Source organism: Urocitellus parryii, chromosome 11 (genome assembly GCF_045843805.1).
Source record: "Urocitellus parryii isolate mUroPar1 chromosome 11, mUroPar1.hap1, whole genome shotgun sequence".
NCBI classification, from domain to species: Eukaryota; Metazoa; Chordata; class Mammalia; order Rodentia; family Sciuridae; genus Urocitellus; species Urocitellus parryii.
This window is the reverse complement of record NC_135541.1, coordinates 69,816,979-69,844,681: the sequence shown is the minus strand read 5'-3', so window position 1 is coordinate 69,844,681 and position 27,703 is coordinate 69,816,979. Positions and strand designations below refer to the sequence as shown.

The 27,703-nt window shown below is 37.8% G+C and overlaps 1 protein-coding gene across 1 annotated transcript in view; it reads left to right on the top strand.

Annotated features, from left to right (window-relative positions):
• LOC113176958 (guanylate-binding protein 5-like) overlaps positions 1–14,834 on the top strand; it is a 37,937-nt gene extending 23,103 nt beyond the window's left edge. The window contains 2 exon segments of the mRNA XM_077791116.1: positions 12,000–12,181; positions 13,587–14,834. Of these exon segments, the coding sequence (XP_077647242.1) occupies positions 12,000–12,181; positions 13,587–13,706 (302 nt within the window). The 3' untranslated portion in view covers positions 13,707–14,834.
• Positions 14,835–27,703: the final 12,869 nt, after the last annotated feature.

Here is a 27,703-nt window from a genome sequence, read left to right as displayed (position 1 = left end):
AAAGCAGCTTTTCTGCCTGTTCTAAAAGATCTCTGCTCCGGATTTATGTAGATAAGGTAAGATCGCGGGCAGGGGTGGGAAGAGATTTACCAAGGTTCAGTTAGTTTTTAAAATACCCAGGAGGTCGAGGGAACCGGCAGCTCAGGAGGAAGCGGCAGGTTGTGGTGAGACAGAAACCGCTGCCTTCCCCGCCCCCATTGCTCCAGTGGCTGCGCAGGCGCTCTTCCCCGCAGGTCCCGCCCCGGCCCCGCTGTCCAGGTCGTCCTCTGGATACCGAGCCCCAGGGCCTTAAAGATGTGGAATGAACCCATCTAGGGTATTTGTTGTGTGTGTCACTCCTCCTTTCTGGAGTTTTGTACCTTCCAATATGGCGCCTCCACCAACTGCACTGCAGACTCCAGGGAGGGGAGGAAACATCTATCAGGACTGGGTGCAGCTTTGCCTGAAGGGCCCTATGAAACACAGCAGGAGTAAAGTGAGCTCTGGTGTTCAGACAGGCAGCAGAATTCATTAGTTGTCTGGTAAGGGTTTTTTTTTTTTTTCCTCCTCCTTTTCCCTGCTGAATTAGACACAATACTAGCAGGGACTAACAGAGAGTTTGAAATGCCTTAGTACTAGTTTTCTTCCTTTGCCATCTAAGGTTCTACCAGGGTTCATATTTGCAATTTAAGATATCTTTGTCTTCGCTGACACCTGATTAATCTGGTTTCACCTGCAATTTGACAGTTTGTAGATCTTTTCAATGTTTTCAGGAGAAAGCGCAGGAATGAGATACCATGGAAATAGCTTATTAACACTGACAAAAGAAAAAGAAAGAAAGAAAATTGAAAAAACAGAGTGAACGGTGAAGAAGTTTCTTGAAAACAGCAATATAGTTTTCGTCATTTTCTTATATTTTGAAGTTAGATTTCTTCCTCTAAATATAATATTTACTTATTTTTCCCCCTTGGCACACTCACCTGTTAATCCTTTTTGGGTTGGTTTTCTATTTCTTCTATTCTGTTGTCTCTGCTGTTAGTGAAGTGGGCACCCCTTTCTCCACAGAAAAGCCCTCTTTCACCATGGCTGATTTTGGGACTGTCAGCAAAAGAGTCCAATGTAGGTAAACTTCCTATTTTCGTGTCACCCTGTTTACTTGACCACTGGCCAAGAAGATACCTGCACTCCAGGTGCTGGACACCCCCTTACTAGTTTTTCAGAAACATATCAAGTATAGTACTTTGAAGAAATGTTCAAACAAGGCCTCTGGCCTTGAGCTGGGCTGCACAGGGATGTCTACATTTTTAAGTGCAATTGGGCTCCATGGTAACAGCTGGCAGGGGAAGGAAAGAAAGGGGAGAAGAAGCTCTCCCCTTCTCAGGTGTTGTCCTTGAAGGGTTAACTTGCACAAAACAGTGAGAGAAAAAGCTGCTTTTTATGTGAACTTCTGGAGACTGTGAACTTCTGAGCCCCTCCCCTTACACACTGGGTATAAAACTCTGAAACTCCCTGAACTCGGGGTTCAGGGGATTGATTGATTATAGCAAAGGCTGTCCCTCTGAACCTGGCTGCAGCCAAATAAAACTGCTATCTTTGGTGCCTTGCCTCCTTTGTCCCTACAACATTAGGAATGGCTTAATTCAACAGCTCCCAAACTGATCCTCAATATTAGTCTGTAAACTTTGTGACTCCTTGGAACTCCTCCCTCCTCTGAACTTGTATTCATGGCACATGCTCATGCATCTCATATTTGTTTGATATCTAGGTATCTTCTTGATCCATCCCTTTTCTTTTCCCTACACAAAATAAATCAAAAGCAAACAAAACAACAACAATCAAAACAAAACCTGAGCTAGACTCATATGCATCAAAAAGAATTTTTTTTTTTCTGGAAAATCTCTTGCCAACATTTCAGAGCATTTTCTTATATTTCTTGGCATTTTTCCTTTTTTAAATTATTTTTTATTCTAATTTGTATTATATGACAACAGAATGCATTACAGTTTATATTACACATATAGAGCACAATTTTTCATATCTCTGGTTGTATACAAAGTATATTCAGACCATTCATGTATTCATACATGCACTTAGGATAATGATGGCCATCTTATTTCACCATATTTTTTTACCCCCATGCCCAGTCCCTTCCCCTCCCACCCCTTTGCCCTATCTAGAGTTCATCTAATCCTCCCATGTTCTGCCTCCCAACCCCACTATGAATCAGCATTCTTATATTAGAGAAAACATTGGTCAATTGGCTTTTTTTGGGATTGACTAACTTCACTTAGCATAAAATTCTCCAACTCCATCCATTTTCTTGCAAATGCCATTATTTTATTCTCTTTTATTATGCTGAGTAATATTCCATTGTGTATATTTACCACATTTTCTTTATCCATTCATCTTCTGAATGGCATCTAGGTTGGTTCCACAAGTTAGCTATTGTGAATTGTGCTGCTATAAACATTGATGTGGCTATTTCCCTGTAGTATGCTGTTTTTAAGTCCTTTGGGTATAGACAGAGGAGTGGGATAGCTGGGTCAAATGGGGTTTCCATTCCCAGATTTCCAAGAAATCTCCATACTACTTTCCATATTGGCTGCATCAATTTGCAGTCCAACCAGCAATGTATGAGTGTTTCTTTTCCCCCATATCCTCGCCAACACTTATTGTTGTTTGTTTTCTTAATAGCTGCCCTTTTGTCTGGAGTTAGATGAAATCTTCCAGTAAAGTTTTGATTTGCATTTCTCTAATTGCTAGAGATGATGAGCATTTTTTCATATATTTGTTGATTGTTCAGGTCCTTGGTCCATTTATTGATTGGGCTATTGGTGTTTTTGGTGTTTAATTTTTTGAGTTCTTTATATACCATAGACAGTAGTGCTCTACCTGATGTGGGAATAGTAAAATTTTGCTCCCAAGATATAGGCTCTCTATTCACTTCACAGATTGTTTCTTTGCTGAGAAGAAGCTTTTTAGTTTGAATCCATCCCATTTACTGATTCTTGATTTTAATTCTTGCACTATAGGAGTCTTATTGAGGAAGTTGGGGCCTAATCCCACATGATGAAGATTTGGACCTACTTTTTCTTCTAATGTACGCAGTGTCTTTGGTTTAATTCCTAATTCCTTTGGTTTAATTCCATTTATAATGATGTTGGCCTGGGGCTTAGCATAGATAGCTTTTATGTTGTTGAGATATGTTCCTGTTATATCCCTAGTTTTTCTAGTGTTTTGAACATGAATGGGTGCTGTATTTTGTTGAATGCTTTTTCTGCATCTAGTCAGATGATCATATGATTCTTATCTTTAAGTCTATTGATGTGATGTATTACATTTATTGATTTCCATATATGGAACCAACCTTGCATCCCTGGGATGAACCCCACTTGATCACAGTGCACAAACTTTTTGATATGTTTTTGTATTCGATTTGCCAGCATTTTATTGAGAATTTTTGCATCTATATTCATTAGAGATATTGGTCTGAAGTTTTCTTTCTTTGATGTGTCTTTTGCCTGGTTTTGGAATCAGGGTGATATTGGCCTCATAGAGTAAGTTTGGAAGTGCTCCCTCTTTTTCTATTTCACAAAATAATTTGAAGAGTATAGGTATTAGTTATTTTTATAGGTCTTGTAGAACTCAGCTGTGTATCCAACCGGTCCTGGACTTTTCTTGGTTGGTAGGCTTCTGATGGTGTCTTCTATTTCATTGCTTGAAATTGATCTGTTTAAATTGAGTGTGTTATCCTGATTCAAAATGAGAAAATCATATGACTCTAGAAATCTGTCAATGCCTTCGGTATTCTTTATTACATTGGAGTACAAGTTTTCAAAATAATTTCAAATTATCTTCTATATTTCTGTACTTTCTGTTGTGATATTTCCTTTTTCATTATGTATGTTAGTACTTTGAGTTTTCTTTCTCCTTCTCTTCATTAGTGTAGCTAAAGGTCTGTCAATTTTATTTATTTTTTCAAGGAACCAATTTTTTCTTTTGTCAATTTTTTCAGTTGTTTCTTTTATTTCAAATTTTATTGATTTCAGCTCTGATTTTAATAATTTCCTTTCTTCTGCTTTTGGTGTTGATTTGTTCTTCTTTTTCTAGGGCTTTGAGATATAATGTTAGGTCATTTATTTGTTGGCTTTTTCAAATTTTAAGTATTGAACTCCATGCAGTGAACTTTCTGAGTACTGCCTTCATAGGGTCCCAGAGATTTCGATATGTTATATTAGTTTTCTCATTTATGTCTAAGAATTTTTTAATCTCCTCCTTGATGTCTTTTGCAACCCATTGTTCATTTAGTAGCATATTATTTAGTCTCAGTGTTGGAGCAATTTTTATTTTTTATTTTATCATTGATTTCTAATTTTATTCCATTGTGATCTGATAGAATACAGGGCAGTATCTCTACTTTTTTGTATTTGCTAAGAGCTTCTTTGTAGCACCGTATATAATCCATTTTAGAGACGGATCCATGTACTGATGAGAAGAAAGTGTATTTGCTCATTGAAGGTTGAAATATTCTATATATGTCAGTTAAGTCTAAGTTATTGATTGTATTATTGAGTTCTATAGTTTCTTTGTTTAGATTTTGTTTGAAAGTGGTGAAAGAGATGTGTTAAAGTCACCCAAAATTATTGTGTTGTGGTCAGTTTAACTCTTGAACTTGAGAGGAGTTTGCTTGATAAACACAGATGTTCCATTGTTTGGGGCATATATATGTATAATTGTCATGTCTTGTTGGTGTATGGTTCCCTTAAGCAGTATGAAATATCCCCCTTTATCCCTTTTGATTAACTGTAGCTTAAAGTCTACTTTATTTGATATGAGGATGGAAACCCCTGTTTGCTTATGCAGTCCATGTGAGTGGTTTGATTTTTCGCATCGTTTCACCATCAGTCTGTGGATGTCTTTTCCTATAAGATGAGTCTCTTGGAGGCAGCATATTATTGGGTCTTTTTTAATCCAATCAGCTAGTCTATGTCTTTTGATTGGTTAGTTTAGGCCATTAACGTTTAGGGTTATTATTGAGATATAACTTGTATTCCTAGCCATTTTTGTTCATTTTTGATACTTAACTTGGCTTTGTTTCTCCTTTGATTCACTTTTTCTTTAGTGTACTACTTCCCTCTGCTGATTTTTATTGTTGTTTTTCATTTCCTCTACATAGAATATTTTTTCCAAGGATGTTCTGTAGTGCAGGTTTTCTAGCTGTAAATTCTTTTAACTTTTGTTTATCAAGGAATATTTTTATTTCATCATCAAATTTAAAGCTTAATTTTGTTGGGTACAAGATTCTTGATTGGCATCCATTTTCTTTCAGAGCTTGATTTGTGTTGTTCCAGGATCTTCTAGCTTTCAGGGACTGGATTGAAAAATCTGCACATAACCTAACTGGTTTTCCACTATATGTAATCTGATTCCTTTCTCTCATGGCTTTTAATATTCTCTCCTTATTCTGTATGTTAGGCATTTTCATTATAATGTGCCTTGGTATGGATCTGTTGTGATTTTTATACATTTGGTGTCCTGAAAGCCTTTTGAATTTATTTATCCAATTCGTTCTTCATGTTATAAAATTTTCTGATATAATTTCATTGACTAGATTGTTCTTTCCTTTGGTTTGGAACTCAATGCCATCCTCTATCCCAATATCTCTTAAATTTGATCTTTTTATGCTATCCCATATTTCTTGAATGTTCTGCTCATTGTTTCTTACCATTTTCACTGTGTGGTCTACATTCTTTTCAAGATTATATATTTTGTCTTCATTGTCTAAGTCCTGTCTTCCAAGTGATCTAATCTGTTGGTGATGCTTTGAATTGAACTTTTAATTTGGTTTATTATTTTTTTCATTTCATGGATTTCTGTTTGGGTTTTCTTTAGAATCTCTCTCTCCTATTGAAATAATTTTTTGCTTTCTGTATTTGTCTATGTTGCTCTTTGTTGAAATGATATTTTGCTGCCTATATTTACTCTCTTATATCATCCTTTAATTCACAGAACATTTTAATTATGTATATCCTGAACTCCTCTGTCATTTCATCTGCTCTGCTGACCATGGATTCTAATAATGTGGAATCTTGATTAGTTTGGGGCACTTTCCTCCCTTGTCTTTTCATGTTGCTCGTGTGTTCTTCTAGCACTGTGGATCCAAGACATTAACTTTTTTTTTTTTTTTTTACCCTTTAGGCTTGTAGTGCCCCTGTAGGGTTCCAGTACCTCTCCTTTGAGGGGAAGGACAATGTTAACATCCCAATATCATTAGTTGCTAATAGACATTTACAGTTTGTTCACAATGTACATAAATGGTGAATTCTATTATTGTCCACAATATAATCAGTAGGTTTGTAATAAGGCTTACAGTTTCTGATGGTGGACAAAGAACCGGGGGTTCGGAGTAGGACAATATGTTGAGGAGGCAGGAAGTGAGGATATAGACTTATTATATCTTAGGAATTGTAAAAGGAATCTAAAGAGGAAGATTAGTAGCGGGAGAAGAGAGAGGAAGTAATTTGGGGTAGACAAATAAGTGGGAAGACAGTAGAGCTCATAAAACAAACACACATGTATTAAAAAATTAAAAATGTTAAAATACTAAAAATTGGAGGAAAAAAAGAATATACAATGCAACAGTAATATCCTATTCAGTCATTTCCATCCTCAATATCTTAATTCATGCATAGTACTTGGTTTCACATATGTTGGGGACGTGAGGGTGAGAGAATAGAGGGAGAAGAAAGAAAAAAATCTCAAAGGAAGAAACATGGACTGTTTTGGTTGGAGATCAGTGTCTTTCCTGCTTCCCTACTCATCCAATAGGTGGGGTCATCTGTTGTTAGCTGGTATCTCTGCCCTCAGGATGTGAAGGTAATCAGGGAGGGAGGGTTGGTCCTGGGTGGAGGGCACCTGGAAGTGGGGTGTGGCACCCCCTGGTCCCCAAGGGGAAATTTCATCTCAAGGATTTTTGGGGGGGCTTGCTCCTGTGATGTGGTCTTATCTCCTTATCTCACCTGGAGCCCTTCCAGTTCCTGGCCTCTGTGTTACTCTCTAAACTGTATCACACTCACCCTCTCCCTTATTGCTTCCTAATATAGGACCTTTGTCTCCAGGGTTCTTGTGTGTAGTGCTTTGTGTGCCTTGCTCACCTATCTTGCTGAGAACTGTTTTGTGTCAGGCCGTCATTGTGGTAGGTTAGCAGCTGCTGGGGAGAGGGGGGAGTTAGAAACTGGGTACCTGGCCAGATGGAGTTCCAAACTGGGAATTGCCCCTACTAAAGATGATAATGAAAGTGACCCAAGATGGAGGCAGCTGCTTTCAGTGATGGGGTGTTGGGTCACATGGGAGTAGCCGGGTTATGGAGTTAGACAATGAGTTCAAAGACTGTGGCATGCAGTGTGTGGCTGTGGCTTTCTTCAGAGCCTGTGTAAAGTTCCCTGGTTCAGGCAGGGTGCAGGCAAGGTGCAGGCAGGCTACAGCATGTAGGGGACTATGTTGCTGCAGAGTCCCAAGATGGAGGGGACCGGGGGAGCCCCATGTTGGTTGATTAGGGTCCACACAGGAGTGGCGGCTGGAAATGTAGCGTGTGGGTAACTGTTGGGTGTCCTGTGTGGGAGCTGCATCTGGGATTTCTGCTGGGGTGGGTGGCCGAAAGTTTTGCTCTGGTGCTGGTGCTGATGGTCCCGCTGGGCACCTGGTAGTCCTGTGTGGGTGAGTAGTTGGGAGACCTACTTTGATGCTGAGGTCTGGAGCCATGCATGGGCACAGTGGCTGTGATTCCTGTGCAAAAGTAGGAATATCCCTTGCAGAGATGCAGTATTCTGACTTCTTGAGTCCCAGGTCACAGAGCGACACAGAATGCTGCCTCCCTCTGGCCTGCCATCTTGAAATATCCTCTTGGCATTTTTCTTATTGGTACTTTTTTTTTTCCTTCAGCAGATCTCTTTTTTGAGGTAGTAGTTGTACTGATACATATATAGTCATTTACTTCCAACTTTTATGAAGCAGCTTTAAAGAGATGAGTGAAACGCCAATGTGATACCCAATTACAGGGCTGAGAGATTAGAAATTAAATCTAGCTCACAATAAAGCTAAAATGTGTATTTGTTTCTATGTGTTTTGATCCACTCTTGCATTGTTTTCTTTTATAAAAGTCATGGGCTCTACCAGAGTGGGAGAAAATGCATCCCAGAGGTACATACAGGATGAGTTTTCAATGGTAGAACAGTAATTATATGTGTGGCTCAAACACTGTAAACCTTCAAAGATGTGTCAGAGATCTGGCTCTTCTGGAAGCACTAAAGATGCTATCCAGATAGCATCTGGGAACAACATATAAAATACTATTATTAATATAGACACACATGCTATTAACCATGTAGTCCAAAACCTCAAAGTTGTTCTCTCCCATATTATTAAATTCACCATAGAGCATGAGAGGTTGTAAGTCCACAATATCTGTGTGTAGATTTGGTTTATATAACTTGTTTTTGTAGCTAATTGGTATAAATCATAATTGGAAGTTTCCACATTTTTCTAATCTAAATACAATACAAATATGGGACTAAGGCCCAAATAGTCTAGAACCTCTAAAGATATCTAAGCACACTTCTGGCTCTAGGTTTCCTAACATCTCTTTCAGAACTTTGTAAACAACTGCTATATTATAGAGGGAAGTAGAATGTAAATGGCCAAGAAGTAAAACAGGGAAGTTCCAACAAAGAATAAGGGAAACCTGTTCTAAATTGCTCAATCAGCCCTTTTTCAGAGGATGGTATCTCCCATACTGGTTTATCTGTGAAAAGTGAAAGAGTTTTGAAGAACATGGATAACTGAGGAAGAAGGAAAGAAAAGGAGGTTAAATAGGTGAAACCATATAGCATTCCAATCATATGAATGTGCATGACTTTTTACTTCTCCAGAGAAGGAGTAAACGTGGACCATGAGCTGTGAGCTACATTTTGACATTTTTCCTATTTTCTTTGAACCCTGCTTCTTTTCCCAAAGAAGGAAACATTCAACTTCTTGCTCTCTTAATTTGCCAAAGGAATTTATCTAGACTACTTGGATACTGTCTAGAATGCTGAAAAATTGGGGGCAGTATATTGTTAAATGAATGTTCTTAAATTTTTGTATTTTCTTTTTGGTACTCGGGCTTGAACCCATAGGTACTGAACCACTGAGCCACATCCCCAGCCCTTTTTTATATTTTTATAAAAAATACATTGAGACAGGGTCTTGCTGAGTTGCTCAAGGCCTTACTATATTGCTGAGGTTGACTTTTAACTCAATCCTCCTACCTCAACCTCCCAAGCCCCTGGGATTACAGGTGTGCACCACTGCAACTGGCTGTTCTCAGAATTAAATGGCATAGATAATAAAGTATATCTCTAATAACACAAGCATCTTTTCCTTGGTAAAGGTCTAGAGAACTTGGTGATGACCTACATCAACACTATCAGTGGGGATTTGCCCTTCATTGAGAACACAGTCCTGGCCCTGCCCAGACAGAGAATGCAGCTGCAATAAAAAAGGTTCTTGCCTACTATGACAGGCTGATGGGCCAGAAGGTGCAGCTGCCCACAGATACCCTCCAGGAGCTGCTGGACCTGCACAGGGCCAATGAGAGAGAGGCCATAGAAATCTTCAAAAAGAACTGTTTCAAGGATGAGGACCAGAGTTTCCAGAAGCAATTATAGGTAACTGTTTTTCTAGTTCATGGGCATTAGGATTAATAGAAAAGAAAGCTTTGCTCTGAAAGGTATAATAAAACCTGTTTAAGAAAAGCAATTCCTATTGGACTATAAAATGATGGTCACTTATGTGGCCACATTATCACTCTCATTCTGAAAACAAACAAATGTATAAAAGTACTCTGGACTTTTAGCATCTGAAATTTTCAAATGTGCACACAACCTTTCCCATGTTACACCAATTGGCTAATTTGAATTGATTTAATTCCTTTAAAACATTGTATTTACAAAATATTAAACACATTGCATTTACAAAGTATTGAGTACATCCCTTTATATCATTATATTTACAAAGTCCTTTTTTATTAATAAAGCAGAAAGAATTTCCCTTTGGATCAACTAAAGTATAATGTATCCAGGATTAATTTAGTCACCTACATCATTCCAGCTAATTATTCACTTCTACCTTCTCCTTGAGGGTGGAAAACACTGAAGTCAGAAATGATGGAAAAGTAGGCTGCATTTAAAACGAGGGCTTGAGGTTAGAGGTCTATGGTCAAAAGATCACCTCTAAAGCAGAAATTGAAATAGAGGGTTTTCAGAAAATTTCACACCCGAAAGTAAATGTAATTTTTCTTTTTTCTTTTTTTTTGGGGGGTGGGGATGGGTGGGTACTGGGAATTGAACTCAGGGGCACTTCACCACTGAGCCACATCCCCAGCCCTATTTTGTGTTTTATTTAGAGACAGGGTCTCATTGAGTTGCTTAGTGTCTCGCTTTTGATGAGGCTGGCTTTGAACTCCCGAACCTCCTGCCTCAGCCTCCGAAGCCACTGGCACACAGGCATGTGCCACTGTGCCCAGCTAAATGTCATTTTTCATAGACTCTCAAATCCTTGAAACTTTTTCAGAAAGGGCACAGTCTTGCTTATATTCCTTGAAGTTTCTTAAACAAAAAAAAAATAGAGATTTGCTTTAAGATAAATTCCATAAATACTGAGGTGTGGCTAATATCTCTGAGGGTTCCTGTCCCTTTGAAGACCCTATTAGATGCAAAGCAGAAAGACATTTGTAAGCAAATGAAGAAGCCTCTTCAGATCATTGCTCAGCTTTCTTCAGGATATTTTTGGTCCTCTGGAAGAAGTGGTGAAACAGGGGCTTTATTCTAAACCAGGAGGCCATAACCTCTACCTTCAGAAGACAGAGAAGCTGAAGACAAAGTACCACAAGCAATTCAGGAAAGGAATACAGGTATTCCTGGTTTTATCTATTAATTATGATAAATCCTGGGGCCCCTCTTTAACAAAAACCATTGAGAACAGAAGATAGGACATGTGTACAGGAACAGAGATGAGATTGATGTCTCATCTGGCTCAGACTTACTCTGTCACTGAGCATGCCTGGGAATTATGTGCCTGGTATTTCGTTTCACGTGTTTAAGAAAGAAATTCCAACTAGACTATGAAATGATGGTCACATTCCAATGTTCAAATAGCATCAGCGGTTGTCTGCTTCCTTTTTTCTTTCCAAATCCTACTTCATTAGTGTGCTCCATTCTCCTGACTATTGGCTTCATTTTCAAGTAAACTCACCCCACATGGCTACAAAGAGATACCGCTGGGTCTAAGTCCAACCTATCTTTATAGCCCTGGTGACAGAGCAGGTGTCTTTGCCAGCACCCATATCAGCCTTTACAACATTCAAGTCATAGTATTTTTCCTCCTGTGAGCAAGTGGCCTTGGGTGCTCTGATTGGCTCAGCCAGGTTTGAGACCCCACCTGTGGAGAGGCTTGATGGACATCTCCATCAGGTGCAGGCAGAGCGCCTTCTAAGAGGAAAAGATGTTTGATGTAAAAGGAATCATGATTTTATCATATTGCCAATCACCATTTCCAGGTTCTAACTGCATGTTTTTGGGGTTCCTAGGCTGAGGAAGCTCTGCAAAAGTATTTAAAGTCCAAAGAGTCTGTGAGTAAAGCTGTTCTACAGACAGACCAGGCTCTCACAGCCAAGGAAAAGGAGATGGAAGGTGAGAAGAGAACAGAAGTAATGCAAAAAAGACAAGAAATGTCCAGAAATTTGAAATTCATGTGTCCTGGCCTAGCTGAGATTATTCACCTGAAGCAAGACATACAAAGAAGCTTCTTATCACCTCAGGTGGTATCTGAATATGGCAGGATCAGCTGCAGATGGTTATCTGGAAGGAAAAACAATGGCAGGGAATTTTCTTGATAGGTTAGAACAATAATGAATGAGAACAGGAGGCCCAAGGGAGGGACAGAGCTGTCCTAGAAGGTTTATCTATTTTTTTCTTTCTCTTCAGAGGCACGTGCAAAAGCAGAGGCTGCCAAGGCTGAAGCAGAAAGTGTGGAGGAGATTCGTAGGCATATGCGGCAAATGATGGAAGAGAAGGAGAGACTCCATCAGCAGCAACTAAGACAAATAGAGATAGAAAGAGCAAAGTGTCTGGCACAGCAACAGTTGGAGCAGGAACGTCGTCTGCAGGTATTGATCAATTGTTGCATCTCAGGACTGTGTTTCTCTCCCTTCCCTATAAGGATAAGACTGTGAAAGAGTAGCCATGGGGGAGATTCAGACTACTAGGGTGGCTAAGGGCAGGGACCCTGTAGCTAGACAGCTGGGTGTGCATCCGAGCTCTACCTTTACCAAATGCATTGTTTAAGCAAGTTATCTATGTCCTCTGTGCCTTTTCTTCTTGTCTAGAATGGAAATGGTGGTTACACATATTTTCTAAGGGTATTGTCATAATGAAATGCATTAGTACTTGCATTTAGAATGGTGTTTGGCATAGATTAAGAATATGAATTTTAAGTATAAACCATGGTATTTCTGTCCCACAGTAACTAGCTTTTTCTATTAATTTTTTAATTACTCTGGACAATTCTTTACTCTGATCATACTTTTTTATGTCAATTTCATATTTCAGTGTCTTTGCTCTTGACCTTGCTTCAATCATATCTGGTTCTGATGGCCTTGAACTCAGTGCTTATTTCACCAAGTCCTTTAGTTTATTATCACTCAATAAGCAGCAGTTCTTATTTCCCACGCGCTGTACAAAGCCCTCTGCATGCATTCACTCATCTAATCTGTTTACCGTGAAGCAGAACTGTTCTGTCCCCAGTTTATATGTGGTAAATGAAGCCCCAAGGAGATAACTAAAGGCCATTATCTCATAGTCTTCTGAGTGCCTTTCCAGTGAGTGGGATCTACAGTGTTGCTGCTACCGAAATCCTTTAGGGAATTCCTATGTGAGCCTCTGATGAGACAGACAATACCCCAATCTTCCCTCTGGCTTATCAGGGAACCTGCAGGTATCTGTTTTTCAGTAACTGCCCTAGAGTATTTGGGAGATTGCAGCTCTCTCCTGAAGGCCATTATGGGCAAACTCTGGTGTTTGATCTCCTCAGATTTTCTTGTATTTTCCCCCCCAAAGTGTGGTGACCTGGAACATGTCCTCATCTAAGGCTCAGATGCCTCCTGGCTGCATATCACCTAGACATTCTGTTTTTGTGACAATATTTCTTCTTAAAAACACAGTTAATATTTTTCTAAAAATGGAAAAGAAAGTTGGGAAAGAGGATTGAGGTCAAGATGTGACTAAGATTACTCGAAGAACTTGTGTAGTGTAAATGGGAAGGGAGCCTTAGGATGGAATTCTAGGGACAGCAATATTTCAGGGACTGAAACAATGTTTCTGGATGTAGATGAAGAGTAGTAGTGTGAATAACTTCAGAAGTAAGCTGGAGTAAGTGAATGGAGCAGGGAGATTCAGGGACTGTTTACTGTTCCTGTGGATTAAAGGAAATAAGGACAAATCAATAGTTTAGACAATCAGAATGAAGCGGACCTTACTTTTTGCTAAGTATTAGTGTGTCTATTTTTCACTTAGGAAGAAGCCCAAAAGCTCAAGTTGATGCATCAATCTGAAATGTCAAGGTTTCAAGACCAGATCCAGCATATCCACAGAACAATGTCTGAGCCACAAGCTGCTCGATGTATCATACTCTAAAGTACATCAAAGCTTCCTTATTTCTTTTCACTAAAGACACAAAGAAACAAGAAACTAAAGAACTTGGAACAATCAACATTTAAATAATCCCAAAGCCTTCTGCCTAGTCTTCTAATTTGTCTCTAGATATTGCAAGTCACCCAGGCGTCTAGGTATCGCAAGTTATCACATGGGCTCAGTCAAATGGAACGGTACCCTGTTCAGCATCACTACTGCTTATGGTCATGTGCTGGATGCCATCACAGGGAGGCACCAATGGTACCATGGAACAATCCACAGTTCTTACCTGGTTGGAGACTGCTATACTATGGGCAGTGGTGCAAATCAGCACTCTCAGTTGGCCTTCTGCATAGAGAAATTCCAAGTTCAAAGGAAACAATGTTAACATGAAATGGAGATCTTTAGAGGATGAAAGGAAATACTACTATGGAAATTGTGTCATAAGCTTAAGGACTAAACAAAAAGCTTTTTCCTTTTCTCTAATCCTCACTAATTCATAACTTATAATAGGTAACAATTTACATGTGACTTAATATTTTTGCATTACATATTTATAATCCTTTAGAGCTTGTAAATAGGAATCATAAGTAATAATGTGTAATGAGCCCAAGTTCTGATGGTGCTCATAGAATGAGTTTGGAAGGGTTCCTTCCTTTTCTATTTCATGCAATCATTTGAGGAGTATTGGCTTTAATTTTCCTTTGAAGATCTCATGGAACTCGGCTGAGAATGTGTCTGGTCCTGCTTTCTTAATTGGTTGGCTTTTGATGGTGTTTTCTATTTCATTACTTAAAATTGATCTGTTTAAATCATGTATGACCTCCTAATTCAGTTTGAGTAGGTCATATGCCACTGCAAATTTGTCAGTGTCTTTGATATTTTCTATTTTCTTGGAGTATAAATTTTCAAAATAGTTTCTAATTATCTTCTGTATTTTAGATGTGCCATTGTGATATTTCCTTTTTCATCACATATTTTAGTAATTTGAATTTTTCTCTCTTTTTCTTTTTGTTAGCATGGCTTATCTATTTTGTTTATTTTTTCAAAGAACCAACTTTTGGTTTGGTCAATTTTTTCAGCTGTTCCTTTGTTTCAATAACATTGATTTCAGCTCTGATTTTAATTATTTCTTATCTTCTACTGCTTTTGGTGTTGATTTGTTCTTTTTCTAGGACTTTGAGATGTGATGTTAAGTCATTTATTTGTTGATTTTTTATTCTGTTAATGAATGAGCTCAATGCAATAAACTTTCCTCTTAGTAGTGCCTTCTTGGTGTCCCAGAGATTTTGATATGTTGGTAATAATGTCTCTTGAATATACATATCACCAATGGAAGAGAATAGAACGTGAAAAAAAAAAGACTATGTCGGAAGTATGGAAGGTAAAGATGGACTATTAAATAGGAAGAGACAACTACATGGCCACTTAGAAAAAGATCAAATCAGAACTAGCCTTTACATCATTCACTAATAACAACAACAACAAAAGGTTTGAAGTGTAAAGATATAAAACACATTTTAAAAAACAAGTTTTTTTTTTAATGAACCTATAGGAGAGGGCCTTTCTGTGAGTCAAATCTATTTTGAAATGTCTCTTGATCTCAACTTAATCAGTTACAACAAAATCTCTTGATCCTTTCAAAGCAAGATTTTAATAAATTACATCCCCTTCCTGTTTTTCAAAATTATGAAATATGGCACATTCAGAGGAGTGCATCAAATCTAAAGCATATAAATGATATAAATTACAAAACCACACCCTAGACATCAATTCACCATTGCCAAAACCTCAAAGGAGTGTGTTAACAACCTCTGACAGCCCTGCTAGAGACAACCAGTATCACAACTTTTGAATTCCTGCTGGATTTTATCATATACATTTGATGTCTGAAATAAGATAATTTAGTTTGACTCCTTCCATATGAATCTGATTTTGTTGGTAAGATTTCCACAGAAGATTTCTCCAATAAAGCAGAAGGAGTCCTTTAAAATTACATGTTAAGTCTCTAGCAAGAGCTATAATAGAGAGAGAGGAAGAGAACTGATGCCTGACCAACCATGTATTTGGTTTCCCAGATTCACAGTTGGAGAGGAATTTCTACCCAGGATGAATCACACCTGCAATCTTACTCCCTCCCACCTGATTTAGATGATATTTTGGATTTTGAGTTGATGCTAGGATTCGTTAATACTTTGGGGAATGTTGGGATGGGACAAATGTATTTTGCATGTGAGAAGGACATGAGCTTTGTGGACCCAAATGGTAGAATTCTTTCTTTTTTTTTTTTTTTTTTTTTTTTTTTTTTTACAGTTCTAGCAAGCTAATGTGACAAGAAATCTTGTTTTCCATAACTCATTGAATTTTTTTCTCATTATGATGATGAGAAAGTTTTCATATGATGCAGTTCAAAATGTTACCAGAAGTCTCCTGTTATTATTTTGATTTTCTATTGACAATAATATTAAGAAAATAGCTGATATTAGACTAGAGTCCTAGAATCCAGCACAATCACTAATATTGTAAAGAAAGCCTAAGTGAAACCCCTGAGCTCCCCTTGCTCTTTGTGCAATTTATCTATCTTGGAAGTACAGGTGTTGTTTTAGGGTTACGGAATCTTTAAAGCAAAAGCTAAGGATAGGATGATGCTCATGATGATGGCAATGATAAGATACATGATAGTAACATGAGCCCACATCCATGAATTCATGTTTTGAGCTTGTGAACAGAATTTCTTTATTTTATCTATAAGGCTGAAAGGTGAGGATGCAAAGAGCAAAGTTCATATGTTACTGAAAAGAGAGTGGGCATTTTTAAACATGATTGTATTTACTCACTGGTAAGTATGTATTGGACTGTGTGCCAGACCCTGGTGAAGGCATTGAGGATACAGTGATTAGCAGAAGAAGAGCCATGGTTCTTCGGTTTTAGTAGTTTACAAGTAAGATATTAATAAATGTAAAATTTCAATTTCTGCTAAGCATTGCAAGTGAACAATTCAGGATGTTATGAGTAAGTATAGAAAGGAGACCCAATTAAGATTAGTTGGTCAGAAATATTTCCCTGAGGAAAAGAGACTTATGGTGAATTTTTAATGAGTACAATGTGTTCAGGAAAGAAATGAGGAAAACAAGTTCCAGGCATGGTTGGTCAGGATGAAAGTCCATGTGGTGAAAGATAGACTGGATATATATGGAAAGGGACAAGTAAGATAGTTCTAACCATAGAATGGTATAAAACAGGAAGCTTTAATCTATTGAGCAAAAAAAGTGACAAGATGCAGTTTTTGTTTTTAAGTTATCATGTTTATTGCATGGAGGTGAGTTAAAGACACTCAGATGTGATTATAAGTTATGATAGCCCTGGCAATGGGCCCGATCTGCAAGCTGTCTTTGGAAGCTCAGTGCCACATGCTTGTAAAATAGCAGCAAAATAGGGCTATGTTGGAAGTCTGATGTGTGGTGTTTCTCCCTTCTTCCCTCCACGTTGCATACACTTTCAGATACTCTGTTTTAAAATGACCTAGCAGAAGTGTTTTTCCAGCCAGGAAAATGACCTCTTGATTCATTGCAGGCCTATTTGAAATGGCTTTTCCTGGAATACAATTCAGATTGAAACCGAAAGCAACAAAGAATTATTTGTGTAACTGGCCAGTTCTGGGAAATGAGTTGGTCTCTTGTAGCAAAACAAGAACTTAAAAAAAAAAATCTAAGCAGACCTCATCAGAATTAGATATCAGAATATTGAGGTCAGATCAAGTTTTTCAAAATGAGCTTAGGAGAGTCTCTTACTCACTGGTAAATATGTATTGAACTGTGTGGCAGACCCTGGCGAAGGCATTAAGGATACAGTGATTAGCAGAACAGCCATGGTTCTTGGATTTTAGTAGTTTACAAGTAAGATATTAATAAATGTTGAAGTATTGAAGGACTACCGAACTACTATTCTTATGGTGCCTCTGCAAACCCTCCTCAGAGACCACCCTCTTCCCACTGGGACCATTTGAATTTTGCAGGCCAAAAAATTTCATGGCATGTGTAGCACTGCTTCTTGGAAACTTCACCCAAGCCCAGAATGCTCCTATTTTAACTTCAGTAGTTTGGCACTGTCCTCCTGTGGTTCATTTTGTTATACAGCTTTTCAAATAAGTGAGTCTGTTCTCTACATATCTCACTGGGCACACAGCCTCCTGCCCTCTAGTAGCAGATAGGCTACTGAGATACCATATTATAAAGGATAAAACAGGATTATTATTTTTACACTTGACCCTAAAATTCTTGATATAAGGGAAATACTGATCTCTATAAAACCCTGACATGCCCTTGAAGCAAAGGTAGCGAATATAGAGTGATGATTATTAGAAGAAACCAACCAGCAAAAAAATAAATTTATGCTATATATTTTTGAAAGAAAAATTTTATTTTGGGGCTGAGGATGTGGCTCAAGCGGTAGCACACTTGCCTGGCATGTGTGCGGCCTGGGTTCGATCCTCAGCACCACATACAAACAAAGATGTTGTGTCCGCCAAAAACTAAAAAATAAATATTAAAAAATTCTCTCTCTCTCTCTCTCTCTCTCTCTCTCTCTCTCTCTCTAAAAAAAAAAAATTATTCGCTTTTTTTTTTTTTCTTGGCACAGGGATTGAACCCAGGAGCATTTAACCACTGAGCCACATCCCCAACCCTTTTATTTTATTTTTAATTTAACTTTTTTCCCTATTTTTAAATTTGTTGTAATTAATTATACACAGTAGAATGCATTTTGACACAGTATATGTAATTGGAGTATAAATTCTCATTCTTCTAGTTGTACATGATGTAGAGTTACACTGATTATGTAGTCATATACTACACATAGGGTAACAATGTCTCATTCATTCTACTGTCCTTTCTAACCCCATACCCACTTCCCTCTCTTCACTCCTGTCTATCTAATCAAAAGTACCTATATTCTTCCTTAGGCTCCCCTTATTGTGAATTAGCATCTGCATATCAGAGAAAACATTTGGCCTTTGGTTCTATGGGATTGGCTTATTTTGCTTAGCATGATATTCTCCAGTTCTGTTCATTTACCAGCAAATACCATAGTTCCATTCTTCTTTAAGGTGGAGTAACATTACATTGTTTATATATACCACATTTTCTTTATCCATTCATCTGTTGAGGGCACCTATATTGGTTCCATAGCTTAGCTATTGTGAGTTGAGTTGCCGTGAACATTGATGTGGCTGTGTCACTATAATAAGTTGATTTTAAGTCTTGTGGGTATAGGCCAAGGAGTAGTATAACTGGGTCAAATGATGTTTCCATTCCAAGTTTTCTAAGGAATTTCCATACTAAATTACAGAGTGGTTTCCCCAATTTGCAGTCCCTTCAGCAATGTATGAGTGTGTCTTTTCCCCACATCCTTACCAACATTTGTTACTTGTATTCTTGATAATTGCCATTCTGACTAGAGTGAGATGAAACCTCAGTGGAGTTTAATTTGCAGTTCTCCAATTGCTAGAGATGTTGAACGTATTTTCATATATTTGTTTATCAATTGTATTTCTTCTTTTGTGAAGTGTCTGTTCAGTTCCTTTTCCCATTTATTGTTTGGGTGATTTGTTAAAAATTTCATTTTTAAGGGACTTAAAGGCTTTATATCAGGCTCTCCTTTCATTTTAAACAAAGCTTAGAAAACTGGCATTTACTAATTTGGGGAAGTAATTAGGAAATGTGGGAAATTTGATTTACAGGGTCAGATTATAGTGTAAAGAGAAACCTGCAGGATGGTCAAATCAGGGGAGAGTGAAAGAATGAAGGCAGAGAGAGTTGTTGGAGTTTCCTGTGACCATCTCAACTAAGGAGGATGGTGATATACTGGGGAGGTAGTAGGAAAGGAGCTGAAAATACTCAGAGTTGGGATCCATTTTAACATAGGGCTATCACTTCCTACATACCTGTCTTTAGATAAATAAGCACATAGGTATCCAGTATGGATGCTTCTGGATTGCTTCTGGGAGCTGAAAGTAGAATAGAAATAAGAACTCTCCTAAGCTTATTTTGAGAAACTTGATCTGACCTCAATATTCTGATATCTAAGATAGTAAATGCCAGTTTTATAAGCTTTGTTTAAACTGAAAGGAGAGCCTGATGTAAAGCCCTGCGTACAGGTAACTTTATTGGAAATAGGATACCAGGGAGTGGGAATAAGGATAAAGTGAAACAGGGAAGAGAGAGAAGTCAATAGAAGAATGGGTTATCAAGTTGGGCTATAGCCATTCACCTCCATTGGAATATTTTGAAGATTGGACAAAAAAACTATTAAGAACTATGCCCTCAAGAAGTCAAAAAAGGAAAACATTTATCCATCAGCTTCCATTCCTTTGAATGAAGACTGGTCCCACAAACTTATCTTCAAATTTGTACAAGAATGAGTGCCAATGTTTTCTAATAGGAGATCCAGACTGAGCATCAGAGAAGCCTCAGGGCAGGACAAATAGCATATGAATGGTCCTGAAGGAGACTGCTCACCAGCCTGAAGCTTGTTCCAGCCATGTGGAACTGGATGCAGTAACATAATCTGGAGTGTAAAGTGGGAGTATGAAGAACATAATTCAGTCTACTTGCTCCTCTAGTAGGACCAGTCCAGGATTGAGTCTCTTCAAAAGGTATATTAGTTAGGGTTGTCACTGTAACCAAAATATCTGACCGGAACAACTTAGAAGAGGAAAAGTTTATTTTGAGCTCCTGGGTTCAGAGGTCAGTTCATGAACAGCTGATTTTGTTGCTTTCTGCAAAAGTGAGGTAGAACATCATGGCAGAAGGGTATAGCAGAGGAAACCTGCTCACTTCATGTAGCCAAAAAGCAGAGAGAGTAACCTGTGCTCGTCAGCAATAATATATGTACTCCAAAGGCATGTTCCTATGATCCTTCCTTGTGCCACACTCTACCTGCCTTAGTCACTACCCAGTTCAGTTCTTTCAAATTATTAATTGATTGAATGGATCGATGCACTGATTAGGTTACAGTCTCATAATCTAATTACTTTGTCTCCTGAATTAACATAGGAGATTGGGGGGATACGTGGGTTATCAACAGGAAATTTTATCAACACCAACATTTAACAAAGGCAAATTGAGGGACAACCACATTCTGTTTGCAGTGACAGTTTTAAAACCATAATTTATATTCTTCATCTTCTTCTTTTATCACTTGCCTTAGTCCATTCCTGTTGATATAACATACCACAGACTTGGAAATTTATAAATAATAGAAATTTATTTTTCACCATTCTGGACACTGCAGGGTCCAAGATCAAGGTGCTTGGTAGATTTGGTGTCTCCTAAAGGCTCACTCTCTGCTTCCAACATGGCCCATCATTGTTGTGTCCTACATGGTGTAAGGGCAAAATAACTTGGTTGTCCCCTTCAGTATCTTTTATAAAAGCACTAATAAATACCATTTGTGAGGTCAGAATACTCATCACTTACTCATTTCTCCAAAGTTCCCACTTCTTGATACTATTCACCATGAGGCCATCTGAATGTTAGAAAGATAAATACATTCATATATAGCACTGCATGGTAGCCTTTTTTATCCACAGGGATATTTAAGGTGCTCTATGTTCCTTGTGAAATGAAACAAATCATCTCCTAAGAAGTCCTGAATTCTTACTTACCTTGGTTTGTTTGACTGTGATTATTGCTACTGTTAGTTCATCATGAACCTGAGAAAAGTCAGTTGATGTCCTTGGTTCCAAATAAATTCCTTCATAGCTCCACTATGATTTCTCACTGTAACCAGGGTAACTTAAAATCACCAAGGTAAATTACAATTTATTCCAAAACTTATTGACTTAAAACAATGAATATTTTATCCTAGTTAATAATTTTATTCTTGTTTTTACCAGAAATTTGGGTTACATTTAGTTGTGTGACACTTCTGCTCTAAGGGGTTCCAATGAAAGACACTCTGTTGAATCATGATGACCTCATTCATGTCTGTGATCTTGTTGGGGATGGATAGATGCATGGCCATTTGTGAATGTCAATTATAGTGTCCCCATGTTTCTCATCCAAATTGCCACCACATAGAGCCGCTTGTTACGATGTCCATCACCACTGGTCACAGTGGGGATTCTCCCAATATCAGAGTCTGAGACAAAGGTCTGAGTGAAAGAGTTTTCTTTTTTAAAATGATCAATGGAAAAAATATAGGGCATCTGGATAGAGGACCAGAGGAGTAAAATAAAAAGGAATAAAGGTTAATAAAAAACAAGTCATTGATTTGCTCACCACTGTAAATAACTACTATTCTTTCTGAAGCTTTCTCTTAAATACATTCTGCAATGTATCTCAGAATGGAACCTCCAAAAAACAAAATGAAAAAGCACTTTTATTGGCTCTCATTTTTATGGATACTTATGCCTTACAATTCTAGGGAGAACACGATTGTACATATGTAAGTCTGTGAGTTGAATAGTTTTGGGACCCCACATTACAGAAGCAGTGAAGACATAAAGTACCAGTCCAGGTGAGAATCCCCCAATGACAGCTGTAGAAGTGGCAGAAATGGTGGTAGCAACAGGCATTATAGTAAAACTGGAGCCAAAAGAAATTTGAAATTGTGTAAAAGAAGTTTTCAAAACACAGGAAAACCACCAATGTCAGGGCATGAAGTTGTCTGACAGTTCTAATTTCAGTGTTTTGGTTTTTCTATTTATTGAAATAAAATGGAAAATATATAGTTTTGGCAGCTAGAGATGGACCCTAAAGACACCTACCTTTAGATTTATTGTCTACGAATAGATTTTAAGCAGTTCATCAATTTTGTACTGTTCATCAATTTTGTACCAAGAAAGAGTAAACTGAAGTAAGGCTCTACAGAGAGTCTTAAGCAGTGTGAATGGTTTTCTCTGGTTTTTCTTGGCTTACAAGGAACACAAGTGAATGACCAGGAGGTGAGTCACAGGAGTGCAGGTTTTTAATATGTAGATGTCTATCTCTTAGGTCAATGTAAACCAAGGATTTTACACCTTAGAGAGAGAGGGAACCATGAGGGAGTTATCTTAAATTTGATTCAGCCTTTGTTCTCACTTACTCACTGTTTGTACAAAGTGGACAAGATAGCTATGTTTGATGACTGAATCTTTGCATGAATCCACCAGCCTGGTCTCCCTCTTAATCTCACCAGATATTAAATGTTGGCCTGAAGGCAACAAAGACTGAAACAGATGCTTCTACATGATCCCTTTCTTCTTAGAGATCAGCTCGCCAGTAGATAGTAAGATGACCATACAGGTTCCTTTGCACCCTGTAACTGGAATTGATATGAATTCTGGTTATGTGTTACCCTCCTTTTCTTAGAGAATTATGGGAAAAACCTGTTTAAGGATTCATAGTGTCTGGTCTACTGTTATGTGACTCTGCTACACGTCATCTTAGACACGTTTCTGATTTTACAAAAAAGAGGAACAACAATGTGAATGTAGTTATAGGATCCACTACTTCTTATACATCACCAAGATATTGCTAGCTTAATAAAACAGTGCAATGTCCATTTGGTGATGTAATAAGAAACACTGTTGAGATTGTTCATTGGCATTCAAGATCCAGTATATAGTTGATGAACTAACAGACATTGCATGCTTGCTAGAATATATAGGCCTGAGCACTAAGGAATCAAATAAAAATGTTCTTCATTGACTCAATTATGAATTTATGATCCACTTCCCACATGCTGTGTTTCTGCTGGACTAGAAGGATGGTTTTAAGTGTGGAGTTAGGCAGTATTTCTCCGAAGTAACATGTAGTAAGGCTCCATTACATCTAAAACTACAGCTGTCATGCAAACTCTCGTATTATATAAAACTTACCATTGGACCATCCAGCAGGCAACAAATGAGATTGCTTTATTGGCAAGCTTAACTTCCAGTAATTTATATGAAGAGAATATACATGATTAAAGGAAGGAAGAGTATGTCTTGTTCTTGAGGATTAATTGGGAGTCTCTTGTCATTTCTGTGGTCTGTTCAAATACATTGGTAGTGAGCACACCCTAATTGGAACACAAAAAGATTTTTTTAGAATCCCTTGTAAGTACATAAGAAGAACTGCTGGCTACGTATATGCAATCTAGAATGGATAGAAGGGGGAAGAACTTGAGTATCAATTATGACCATGAAATCAATGGCAGTAATAAGGACTATAGCTTATATGTTCCTATTGTGGGTACATTTTTAAAAAGTAAACTATGACAAACCATCCATTTGAAGAAGTCTTGAAGTAAAGGAGTAGATTTTCTGTGAGATATGAGGGGATCTTGGCAAATAGAAAATGATCTTCACAGATGCTGTGGGTGCCTCACCAATCTCTCCTTGCTACTTACCCTTTCTGCATATTCCAATGGTATCTAACAACAAATATTTTAGATACCCTACATTAGCATTTGCTCTCAAGGCACACGTAGCAAGGCCAGCAATGCCAGGGAGTCATGCTGCCAGGATCAGTCTCCGAACAGATATTGAAGGAAGTTGGAGGAAAAAGCTCCATCCTAAGGGCCAGATGCCCAGGCAGATTTTACCTTGTTTCCTGGAATTAGCTTAAGGGGCTAACCTTGTGGTTCACACAAAAGGAACCACTGGCTCTTTCCCCGTTCCTTGGCTTCATTCCCTTCCAATTTTCATTCCCTATCTTCTACTCTGCTTTGTAGGATCACCTTCTGAGCAAATCCCTCAATTTCAAATCCTTGACTCCAGAATGGAACCTCAGGAAACACAGCCAAACAGCCCCTGTGTTCATTCTAAATTACAAATAAAACCAATGGTCCTGTACTATTACTGTCTGAATACAAAGAGATTTAATTATTTAAAAAGCAGTAATGATTGAATAGAAGTGGTGATAGAGGGCATCCCTGTCTTGTTCCAGATTTTAGAAGGAATGCCTTCAATTTTTCTCCATTCAGAATGATGCTAGCCTGAGGCTTAGCATAGATAGCTTTTACAATGTCAAGGTAAGTTCCTGTTATCCCTAGTTTTTATAATGTTTTGAACATAAAGGGATGCTGTACTTTGTCGAATGCTTTTTCTGCATCTATTGAGATGATCATATGGTTCTTATTTTTAAGTCTATTGATGTGGTGAATAACATTTATTGATTTCCGTATATTGAACCATCCTTGCATCCCAGGGATGAATCCTACTTGATCATGGTGCACAATTTTTTTGATGTGCCTTTGTATCCGATTCGCCAGAATTTTATTGAGGATTTTTGCATCTAGGTTCATCAGAGATACTGGTCTGTAGTTTTCTTTCTTTGAGGTGTCTTTGTCTGGTTTCGGAATCAGGGTGATGTTGGCCTCATAGAATGAATTTGGAAGAGCTCCCTCTTTTTCTATTTCCTGAAATAAATTGAAAAGTATTGGTATTAATTCTTCTTTAAAGGTTTTGTAAAACTCCGCTGTATACCCATCCGGTCCTGGGCTTTTCTTAGTTGGTAGTCTTTTGATGGTTTCTTCTATTTCCTCAATTGTTATTGGTCTGTTTATGTTGTCTATATCCTTTTGACACAATCTGGGCAGATCATATGACTTAAGAAATTTATCGATGTCTCACTATCTTCTATTTTATTGGAATATAGGTTTTCAAAATAATTTCTAATTGTCTTCTGTATTTCTGTAGCATCTGTTGTGATATTGCCTTTTTCATCCCGTATGTTAGTAATTTGAGTTCTCTCTCTTCTTCTCTTTGTTAGCATGGCTAAGGGTCTGTGGATCTTATTTATTTTTTCGAAGAACCAACTTTTAGTTTTGTTAATTTTTTCAATAGTTTCTTTTGTTTCAATTTCGTTGATTTCCGCTCTGATTTTAATTATTTCTTGCCTTCTGCTACATTTGCTGTTGTTTTGCTCTTCCTTTTCTAGGGCTTTGAGATGAAGTGTGAGCTCATTTATTTGTTGGTTTTTCCTTTTTTTGAGGAATGACCTCTAGGCAATGAATTTCCCTCTTAAAACTGCTTTCATTGTGTCCCATAGATTCCAATATGTTGTGTCTGTATTTTCATTTATCTCTAAGAATTTTTTGATTTCCTCCTTTATGTCTTCTGTAACCCATTGATCATTCAGTAACATATTGTTTATTTTCCATGTGATGTAGGATTTTTCCTTCCTTCTTTTATCATTGATTTCCAGTTTCATTCCATTATGATCAAATAAAATGCATGGTATTATCTCCACCCCTTTATATTTACTGAGGGTTACCCTATGGGATAATATATGGTCTATTTTTGAGAAGGATCCATGTGCTACTGAGAAAAAAGTATATCCACTTGATGATGGTTGATATATTCTATATATGTCAGTTAAGTCGAAACACTGGCCAGAGCAATTAGACAGACGAAAGAAATAAAAGGCATAAAAATAGGAAAAGAAGAACTTAAAATATCACTAATTGCAGTTGACATGATTCTATACCTAGAAAACCCAAAAGGGTCTACAAAAAAACTACTAGAACTAATAAATGAATTCAGCAAAGTGGCAGGATATAAAATCAACACGCATAAATCAAAGGCATTTCTGTATATCAGCGACAAAACTTCTGAAATGGAAATGAGGAAAAACACTCCATTCACAATATCCTCAAAAAAATAAAATAAAATACTTGGGAATCAACCTAACAAAAGAGGTGAAAGATTTATACAATGAAAACTACAGAACCCTAAAAAGAGTAGTAGAAGAAGATCTTAGAAGATGGAAAAATATACCCTGTTCATGGATAGGCAGAACTAACATCATCAAAATGGCAATATTACCAAAAGTTCTCTATAGGTTTAATGCAATGCCAATCAAAATCCCAATGGCATTTCTTGTAGAAATAGATAAAGCAATCATGAAACTCATATGGAAAAATAAAAGACCCAGAATAGCAAAAGCAATTCTAAGCAGGAAGTGTGAATCAGGCGGTATAGTGATACCAGATTTCAAATATATTACAGAGCAATAGTAAAAAAGCCACCATAGTACTGGTAGCAAAACAGGCGGGTGGACCAATGGTACAGAATAGAGGACACAGAGACTAATCCACAAAGCTACACCTATCTTATATTTGATAAAGGACCTAAAAGCATGCAATGGAGGAAAGATAGCATCTTCAACAAATGGTGTTGGGAAAACTGGAAATCCATATGCAACAAAATGAAACTGAATCCCCTCCTCTCGCCATGCACAAAAGTTAACTCAAAGTGGATCAAGGAGCTAGATATCAAATCAGAGACTCTGCATCTGATAGAAGAAAAAGTTGGCTCTGATCTACATATTGTGGGGTAGGGCTCCAAATTCCTTAAGAGGACACCCATAGCCCAAGAGTTAATAACAAGAATAAACAAATGGGACTTACTTAAACTGAAAAGTTTTTTCTCAGCAAGAGAAACAATAAGAGAGGTAAATAGGGAGCCTACATCATGGGAACAAATTTTTACTCCTCACACTTCAGATAGAGCCCTAATATCCAGAGTATACAAAGAACTCAAAAAATTAGACAGTAAGATAACAAATAACCCAATCAACAAATGGGCCAAGGACCTGAACAGACACTTCTCAGAGGAGGACATACAATCAATCAATAAGTACATGAAAAAATGCTCACCATCTCTAGCAGTCAGAGAAATGCAAATCAAAACCACCCTAAGATACCATCTCACTCCAGTAAGATTGGCAGCCATTCTGAAGTCAAACAACAACAAGTGCTGTCGAGGATGTGGGGAAAAGGGTACTCTTGTACATTGCTGGTGGGACTGCAAACTGGTGTGGCCAATTTGGAAAGCAGTATGGAGATTCCTGGGAAAGCTGGGAATGGAACCACCATTTGACCCAGCTATTGCCCTTCTCAGACTATTCCCTGAAGACCTTAAAAGAGCGTACTACAGGGATACTGCCAGATCGATGTTCATAGCAGCACAATTCACAATTGCTAGACTATGGAACCAACCCAGATGCCCTTCAATAGATGAATGGATAAAAAAA